This window comes from Manacus vitellinus, unplaced genomic scaffold, assembly GCF_001715985.3.
Source record: "Manacus vitellinus isolate BGI_N305 unplaced genomic scaffold, ASM171598v3 scaffold_37_pilon, whole genome shotgun sequence".
Lineage (NCBI taxonomy): Eukaryota > Metazoa > Chordata > Aves > Passeriformes > Pipridae > Manacus > Manacus vitellinus.
The window spans coordinates 7,906,338-7,916,458 of NW_021940517.1; the positions used below are offsets into that span (position 1 = coordinate 7,906,338).

Here is a 10,121-nt window from a genome sequence, read left to right on the forward strand (position 1 = left end):
AGGATTGTGAAGACATCAACATTTGAATAAGCAATTTCTAATATTAACTTAGGAAGAATAAAAGCATTAAATACTTTTGAGGTATATGACTCACTGTTTCTAAAAGTACATATTCAATACATGTATGTGTAGAATGTTTACATACATACATATACAAGCAGATATCTGCCGTTTTTTTTTTTCTAATGCCCTGACAATCATTACATCTCTAGCTCTAGCCCTAGTGATTGAATAGTCTTGATAAAATAAGACACCTGGAAAACTCAAAAGCTCTGCAGCTCAAATATCTTTCAATACATTACTTAGTTCCTGGTAACCTAAACACAACGCAGTTGGCAATATCAGTCATTTATACTGTTTCAGATCTTATAAAACCCCATAAGAAGTGAGAACATTTGAGATCACTCTATTAGATAGACTGGTACTATAAAACTGAAGAAAAGATACACAACCTCCAGACCGTTGCCTTCATTAATAACATTTTTACCTGTTCTATAAGTACAGTGGCATTTCTCTCCTTCTGGCTGATGATTTTCAGGCAGCTTCGGAATACATGAGCAAGCACATCTAAACTTGCATTACCAGCTGAGAGTAAGTTTAATTCTAACATGCAAATTTCAGGATACATTAATTCTCCTTGATTGATGTTTTCAGTTAGGTCATTAAAATAACCTGAAGGACCTGGTTCTCCCTTTGTGTCTGCTCCTGAAAAAAAAAAAACCAAACACTTGTCTTACTGAAACTTACTCAGCTGAACACAGATTACATGATTTAAGCAGAACATTCAAGGACATACTTCCTTCAACCATCTCATAAAGTACAAACCAAAAGTAGTCACTAGCCTATGTTAGCATAATCTTCTATTCTTCTTCAGATTTTCCTATTTTGCTGCTAACACAGAAGGGTGAGGATGCAGTTTCTCCCATTACATGCTCTTAAACTACGTGCCTTCATTTCTTGGGAACTGGACACACAGTAATGGTGAAATATGCAATGCATGAAACATGACACTAAAATCATTGTAACAGAGCCTCAAATTTCTATACAAAACTCTGAGCCTGCCAAGAAAGGACATAAATTTAAATTATTTTTTGTTAAAAGTTTTGGGGAAGCAGTTTAGTTATTTAACTCAGAAAACGCATGACAGAATATCTGCATAATAACCAAAAAAGAAAAGCACAAGCACCTCCTGTTACATCTTGAAGAGAGTTTAAAACACGTTACTTAAAATTATTTGGTACAAGTTTCATACAAATGTTTCATGAAAGTATTTCAGATGAAATTTTTAATTCAGAAATGCTTTTACAATGTTATATATCTATTCATAAGGCCTAGTCATGCAGGTAAAAAGCAACAGTTTAATGCAGTTCTATTAATCTATTCATACCAGAATGGAAGCATCCAGACGTGTTCAGCACAAAAGAAAAAAATTAATTCATGTTTAAAATTAATTACACAAACAGAATACAGCAAGATATGGATACATCAATCGTTGAATGAATATAAAGGGATATGTTGTATAACGAGGAGGCAATCACAAGTCAAATGAAGCACGTGATTGGGAAAAGCCAGTATGGATTCACCAAGGCCAAATCATGCTTGACAAACTTGATTGCTTTCTACAACCAAATAACCTGTTTGGTTGATGTGAAACGGGCAGTGGACATTGTCTATCTAGATTTCTCCTAGGCTTTCAACAGTTTCCCACAGCCTTCTCTTAGAGAAACCGTGTTAGGGTCAAGAGAAACTGATGTGTTAGGGTCGAGACAAGGGGTCTGTGCGGTGGGTGGGCACTGGTTGTCCGGCTGCACCCAGAGGGTGGTGGTAAATGGTTCCTTTTCAAACTGGCAACTGTCACAAGTGGAGTCCCCTGGGGACTGATATCACCTCAAAGCTGTTTAATGTCTTCATAAGTGATCTGTCAAGTCTACTTTGATGGAGTTTGCCGATGATACCAAACTGAGTGGGGAAATGAATGCCTGGGCTACAGGAAGACTTTGACAGGCTGTAAGAGTGGGCTGAAATTAAACATGGACAAATGTAAGGTCTTGCACATGGGAAAATATAATCCACAAGTGCAGCACAGGCTTGGATCTGCCCAGCTGTGGAGCAGCTCTGTGGCAAGGGACTTGAGTGTCCCAGTAAACAGCAAGCTCAGTATCAGTAAACAGTGGGCTGCTGCAACAGAAAAAGCCACCAGGGTGCTGGGCTGCAAAGGTGTCACCAACAGGGGTAAAGAAATCATTATCCCACTCTACTTAGCGCTTGTCAGGTCTCACCTGGAAAGCTCTGTTCAGTTTTGGTGACCACTACGCAAAACACATGGGAGGAAAGGTTGAGAAAACTGGGTTTGTTCAGCCTTGGGAAAAGGTAGCTTAGAGAAGACCTTATCACCATGTTCTAGTTTTTAAAAGGTACCTACAAAGAAGATGAAGACCCTTGTTTTCCAAGGAGTCATGCAGACAAAAATTAATGCGTAATGGGTTCATGTTACTCTCACAGAGATTCCAAATGGACACAAGAGGAAAGCTTTCCACAATGAGAACAATCAGTCATTGGTATGACAATCTCCCCAGGGAAGTGGTGGATTCCCCAACATCGGACACTTAAGATTCAGATGGAGAGAGTGCCTGGCTATCTTGTCTTGACCATGCTGTTGCCAAAAAAGGTTGGACCAGATGATCCTTGAGGTCCCTTCCAACCTAGTATTCTATAATACAATTAGATTATTTAGTTTTCACTGGACAGTTACAATTCTAAATAAAAAAAATTTGAGCACTGAATTTCAAACCAAGTAATAAACATCTTTGGAGCTCCTAGACCACGATAATATATTTGAGCAACATGACTTTAGAGCAAAAGTCACATAAACAAAAGACAACCAAAACAACAGTTTCTGCAACGCTCAGTAAGAATATTCATCATCTTTCTAACTGTAACTGCATCATACTGAAAGCAAAAAAAGTTGTTATTTCCATCTGTTAAATGTATCTGATGCTTGCCCCATTCTGGTACATTTCAAAAGTCAAACTTTGCTATGTCGCAAAGACAGCTTTCTATATTCAGAAAGTTCACATTTACCTTCATCCTTGGTTTCACTATCATCAGAGTTACTCTCGCTATCTGCTTCATATCCTTCCTCTTCAGCAAAAACTTTAAGACTACAGCATTGTGATTCTTCAGTTTCTTCGGAAATTTCTCCAGGTTGTGACACAGGCTCCTTTTCAGTGTAATGGGTCTGTACAATACATCAAGCAAATAGATTATCATTGGTCAGAAGAAAAAATATCTTTGGATCAGAAAAGCAAATAATTTAGAACCTTACAAATGACTATTTTCTCCAAGCCCATCAGCAAAATAAACAAATTAATCATATACTTTCAAGAAACTTGAGATACATTAAGAATACTTCATTCTTACATAAAAAACTGAATCTGCAAAGACGGATTTTTCATATTAACTATCTGATCAAAGTTTTAGCAAGCAGGTGGCCAATGTATTAAGAATAACTAGGTTTCCAAAATCACTATCACCATCAACGTGCACCTTGATGTTCACTCTAAGGTGATAAGGTCACTCAACATCCCTGTTTGAAGCTCTTCGAGAGTTTGTCACACTGTTGTGAGATGAAAGAGTAAAGAGAACATCAGGTTGACTGAGCTTGCCACTGTTTGGAGCATGGCTCATTTCTGAACAGTAAATGTGGGGACCATATCAATAAGCAGCATTTCACTTACGAGAAGCAGAGAATTCATCTTCAACTGCCACAGTAATCAAAAGATATATAACATTTCCTATTGAGTTTAAAAAGACCTAAACAACAAAAACCCAGGAGAATCTTGCATTATTCACAGTTAGACGGGTTAGTTGGTGTTTCATACCTTCTCAATTTTTTCTTCAGAATGATCAAGATCAGCAGAAAAAGTGCCCAGTGCAACACGAAGCAGTGAATCAAACAGAGGCTTTGCCAAGTCAGTTTCTATCACTTTTGATTGAGCAAGCTGCTCTCTTATTTCAAGTAAGATATCATCCACACAGGTGTTCTGTGTTTTGGGGGAGACAAACATTTTGATTCATGTTACTATGTTTTGGCTAACAGAAGTAGCCTAGTACTTTTATTTAAGAACTTCTCCTTCCACCTACATTAATCTAACTTCTCAGCTAAAACCATCACACTTCATTCAGTCTCTTGAAAAAAGAAATATTCATCTTGTTTGTCACAGAGATTTAACTGGAATCTGCACTCCGAAAAAATCTGGCAAAATGCTGTTATCTAAAATTTGCAGGTAAAAGCAATGTTTCAAAAATAAATGACCTTGAAACAGTTTCAGGTACATAGTGCGCATTCAAATCACACCACAACATTACTAGAAGTGAATAAGTCAGAGGGTGACATGTCCAAGATCACAAAACTTGCAAGCAGTCCAGACAGAACTCCAGTTTTCAGTTCTCTCTTGTACTTAATGCCTCCTGCTTTTGTAACAAACTGCCAAATAAAATTCAAGATAGCAATTAAAACATTAAAGCAATGTGAAGTTGTCTTCTGTGAATTAACAACTTTTCATGGAACACTGAATTAGTTCACCTCTAAAGCTTAAGTAATATTTTTTTTTCAGGTGTCTTTTCAGCACCTGTGCCCTGCAATACTCCTCTTTCTCAAGCACCATGCTGTGCTCAGAACTTTGATCAAAAACTGTGTTACTATGTATAATCTTGCCTACACAGCTTTCCTGCAGCATCCCTATCACACACATTATCCACTGAATACTCTTTTCAAAAAGAGTACCACTCAAAAGGACCGCTACTCCAACTACTAAGCACATGCTTTAACTGTATACTTTCAGTTCTACGGAAAATATGGTACTATAAGAAAAGCATAAGTTTTTTCCCCTCCCTACAAGAACTAAATTCCTGTTAAAATATTATTGTATGTAACAAATACGAGCAAAGTAAGCTAAGGGAAGCTGCACAGTACCTGGTGAAACATCTCCACTTCCATCTTCTGCATGTTACTTGCGCTGTGTAGACAGATGGTCAGCAGAGCTTCTAGGAGTCTGATACCTTGAAGTGCCCACTCAGCCTCTTCTCTTAAAGAAGTCTTTATCCCTTCAAGATTGGCAACTGAAATAACTGAGGAGTGTTCCCTACTCAAAGAGCTGTCACAGGAGACAGAGTCAGGCACCAGTTGTTCCACACCAGCAAGACTGCCAGAATTATCAAGCTCCAATTGTGTCACCTCTCTGCTTTTAGCCAGATGAACAGAATCGTCCTTGTTGAGAAGCTCAGTACGAGGACTCCCATGTGAACTTCTGCTGCTTTCACTCAATACTCTCTCCCTCTTTTCTTGCTCCTTTTCCTTAATTTTTCCAAGTTTCTGAATTATCAGAATTAGTAATCTATGGCATGCTTCAAAGCCTCCAAGTCTATGGAACTGTCTCTGGAAAACAGAACTATACAAATAGATGCAACGACACATGGACCAAATATCTGCAGCCCTATGAATATGTTCCAGTGAGGGCAAAGTAAGGCTTTCCAGTGACAGATATGGTAACTTGTGGCCTAATGGCTCACTAGCTGTACTATCATATCCTGATGTATCTTCAGAGTCATTAGCTGAATCCAGATCACCATCTGCTTCTTTACTCACGCATAAAAAAGCAACACAGAGGAACAGGTTTATTGTGTTGACATGAATGTCTTGGCTCACAAACTTTTTCTTTTTTGGGTAGGCCTCTTTCAAGCCAGCATAAAACTTGCTCAGGCTTTGAGGAATCTCTGAAACAGCATGTTGGCTACAAAGGGAAGCAGGTAAGTCAGATGTAGATTCCTTTTGTTCGCCATTCAGGCCTTCCAGTTCTGGCGTTGCTTGGTCTTTCTGCTCATCACCAAGGCAGAGTATCAAAGTCTCCAACACTTTCAAAGAATGGCTTCTTAATGTATCTAAGTAATTTAACTCAATCATTTGACTCACTCCATTACAACTCAGAAACAAGTCTCTAATTACCCTGCAAGATAAAGCATAAAAGTTACCTTATAAATCAGCCACAAATTCATGTAGTTCACTAATTGCTGTAAATTACTGTAAATTAAAGAGAGGATGAACTTGTTCACTGTAGTCTAGAATCTCAAGTAAGCATCATTCAACTAGTAGTGGAAAATTCAACTTCTTTTGTAAGATACGATGAAAGAAATACCTCCCTCTAAAATCTAGACCACAAACATGTATGATGTTCAAAACATTAAAAGCGTTCAACTTTATTTATGACATTTGCTCTTTAGTGGTACTTCCCCCCCAGCTTTTTCTTAGCAACTGGAGCTAGTAAATATTTTTGTTAATTTCTCTGTTCTGTGATTTCACCAGAAAGCAGAGATTCCTTCTCAAAATTGAAGACATTTTCCTAGCTATATCTTAGTTGTGTGGATGATGTATTTCAGATAGAATTCAGGAACACCTTTCAAGCACAACTTGTTGTGCAATTGTTATTGCCAGCATGTCAATGTCAAAAAACTTTTTGTATATTTGTTTCCAAGTCTATTTTTCCTTTTTTTCTACTCCCCAAGTATTTACGCTAAGTTCATACAAAATTTGGAGTAAGGATCTGTAAGCTTTTTAGCATACTACATTTGCTTTTAGACATCTACCTTACTTACCACTCATCTCCTTCTCACAGGATCAGCTTTTACTCTAACCAAGTTACTCTAGAATCAAATCAATCATTTACTTGTATATTCCCATCTTTAAGCCAGTAAGAAAAAGGATATTTTAAACTCCTTTTTAAAATCTAAACTTAACTCCTCCTGCCTCTTTGCCACTAAGTGCACTTTCAAAAATTAATAGCTACTGATACAGTGTAGACTAGGATAGAAGTAAAATTGTATCAGACAATCCCTTTACGTAAACTGGAATACTAGTCTAATCTTTGTAATTGTCTTGGATGACCCCCACTAAATTCATTTCAGGAGTCCAACAGAAATAAAATCAGAATCTTTCCTGGACAAAAGGACACATTCATATTCTAAAAAAACTTCTATATATTGTATTAAAACATTATGGCATCAATTCAACAATAAATAGAAAGTTACTATTTCATGCCTTGGAAGAATGTTTGTTGCGTTTTTGTGTTCTGGGATTGGTTTGGTTTTGTTTCTCAACTATGTTAAAATGAACAGGATTTTGTAAATTAGAAAACAGTTATTTCAGGACAGGTAAACATCAAGACTTATTTTGAAAGATGGTATAGTAACCATTCTAGAAGGAAAAGGGAAACAGAAAACTAAGTCTAATTCCCACAGAAAAATGACATATCAGTCTGTTCAACATTCCTGACTAATTTTAGCATGTGGAATGAAGAGGCAGAGAGCATGTCACATTGGACAAAGATTTTTATTTGTTTCTACACACTTTGGCTTATTAAAGACCATAATTCATGAGTAGAGCACCCTCACTTTCTATGGTTTATGGATCTAGGCATATATCTTATGTTACTCAAGCATTTACCTTGTTGCCACCTGCAATATCCAAACACTGCCTAGAGTCCAAATAAAATTTATGTTCTGATCACTAACAAATATACAAAGCTACGTACATAATTAGCATGCTTTCCAATAATAAACAGAAAATCAACCAACCTGGATTTAAGCAACACGGGGAGCATCTGCAAATAAACCTGAAGTACTTCAGAAGGCAAATCCTGGCTATGGTAACTGCATGTGTGTTTATCAGCTGTACTTAGTCCAAGTTCTTGTTGAGCATGGCAAGCTAGCTCAACTCCTCCCTGAAGCACGGGATTATAGATACAGTTATATAGTTTCCACTGGACCACTACATTTCCCTTTTGAATTAAGTGGCAAATATGGCTTGCAATCTGTGTGCCACGTAGCTTGTCTTCTTCAAAAACAATGTCCTGATAAGCCTCCAATGCATGCCATCTCAACAACATATCTTCAGATCCAGTGCTAGGCAGAATTCCCTGAACTCTGCAAGAGGAACTAGATGCAAGACTAGCATCACTAGAGTTGCCCTGCAAGGCATCTTCCAGCTGAGCGAGTTGATCACAGTCAACAGTACATATATTGCATGATGCCTGTATAATTTTTTGAGATACTTCTGCTCCACCCAGTTGATCCAATATAAACTTGTTAAGGATGTTCAGTATGTGCTGCTGAAAGTTTTTTAATATTGGTAACTTGGAAGCATGGAGCAGTGGGACAATGACAGACTTTGGATCCATACAACAACATATTCCTACATTATGTACACCCGAGAGAATCTCAACACAGGTACTGCTCAAAGAAACTCGCTGCAACAAATGCAAACACTGGTGTGCACAAACAGCAATGCAACAGCATCTCTCAGGATAATGAACTTCTCCATCAGAAATTTCAAAAGGGTTTTTGGAAGTTTGGTTTTTAAAAGCAATTACAGAGAGACCAGAGAGATCTCTGTGGTGATTCATGAAGTGAGAGTACTCACATCGTCTGTGCCGCTTTCTTGTACACATTGATTGATGGAGCTGCTCTGATTTCACTTTTTTGACAGTGCTGATTATTTTCATGATACTGTTGATTAGAGTTTTCAGATGCTCTGAGGCTTCCCCAGGTACTCCCTCATTCTTCATACATAGCCATTCCATTTGAAGCATTGTTATTTCAAATAGCTTAAATCCCTGATGCTGTATGAACTCATGAACCAGATCTATAGCTTGGCTAAAGTAGAATGGATTGGAGGCTGCACTTTGTAGGCAACAGATCAAAATCTGCAAGGCGCCTTTTATAACCTCAGGTAGAAGCAAGGTTCTGTGACGATATCTAGAAAATATGTAGTCATCCTGAACTGGCTGTTGTAGTGTTTTCTCATAACCTGGAGAAAAAGGACCAGGTTGCTTTTCCAAGGAAATTCTGATTTTTAATGCTGCTTTAAGTAAGTCTGTTAAATTTTTTCGTAAATTGTCAGGCATTGTTTCTGTATTGCTAATGTCTAAAGCCATAAGATGCAGCACTGTTCGAAAGAGCATCCTTTGGATCAGAGCCACAGGTTCTTCTGTCCACCCTGCAGAAACTACTTCATTTTCTCTGTTACTACTTACATTGCAACAGTCTCCAAATCCTGATAAGAACTCTGTTAATGTGGGCACCACACTGGCTGAAAGAGCAGAGCTGTGATTCAAAGTAATATCAAATTTGCACACTTTCTCTAAGAGAGACAGTAAGACATGGCATAAGTCAAAAGGAGAGTTATCCTTGTTGCTCTCAGAAGTTCCTGCAGCTGGCTCATTCAAAGTTTCTGGGTTTAGTTCATGTGCTGGAATAATTTTGCTGGAATTTTCTACGTTAGGGGCATTGGTATTAGAATTTGGTACCACTTCCACAGGTAGGCGATCACTTCTATCTACAAGGTAGCTGTCCCTAACAGGATATGTTAAAAAAGGCTGCAGTAACTGGGAGTGTCTGTGTTTTGTTATTACAGTAGTCTTTTCATCAGAATTTCCTTCGGAATCTGAAGTGGACAGCTGAGATCTTCTTGCATCTCGCACAGAGTAACGATGGGTGGTTTTGCGCAGACGTCCACTTTTTCGAGATCGAAGATTTAGCTTTACAGAAGTCTGAAGAGATGAATGAATGCTTCCATCTAAGTTTAGTTTTTCCTGAGTAGATTTCACAGAACTTGTATTATTCTCTTTGGTCAGGCATATGTCTACTGCGAAGGGTATATTAAAATCTGTTGGAAAAAAGACAACAAAAGAACATTAAAGAAACATTATAATACGTAAAGCATTTTTACTAATTCTATAGTTAAATACTTCCAGATCAAAAACATGCAACAAAGTTATATCTTAATAAGTCATGGTTTTGCATATACCTATGTCAGACATTTTTAATATAAAACAGGCAGCAACAACTCATGTTTAGGAGTCATACTAGGTATTTTCGAAGCCTAGACAAATTAGTTTATTTCCCACCTAGGGTTAGACAAAAATGTGCTAGACGGTTTCCTAAAACTTTTTGTTGGCACAATTCCATTCTCAAAAAGAAGCATACTAGTGGTAATAAAAAAAATATATTTCTCTACTTAGAAACAGTGCAGATCATCAAGTATACAGACCTCAGTCTTTACTTCAGTA

General features: G+C 37.6%; 1 protein-coding gene across 1 annotated transcript in view; it reads right to left on the reverse strand.

Annotated features, from left to right (window-relative positions):
- The window catches only part of LYST (lysosomal trafficking regulator), a gene marked incomplete at its 5' end in the record, with an annotated part of 58,598 nt that extends 48,880 nt beyond the window's left edge, over positions 1-9,718 (reverse strand). The window contains 5 exons of the mRNA XM_029961595.1: positions 488-705; positions 3,082-3,238; positions 3,882-4,043; positions 4,976-6,005; positions 7,630-9,718. Of these exons, the coding sequence (XP_029817455.1) occupies positions 488-705; positions 3,082-3,238; positions 3,882-4,043; positions 4,976-6,005; positions 7,630-9,718 (3,656 nt within the window). The remainder of the gene's footprint in view (positions 1-487; positions 706-3,081; positions 3,239-3,881; positions 4,044-4,975; positions 6,006-7,629) is intronic.
- Positions 9,719-10,121: the final 403 nt, after the last annotated feature.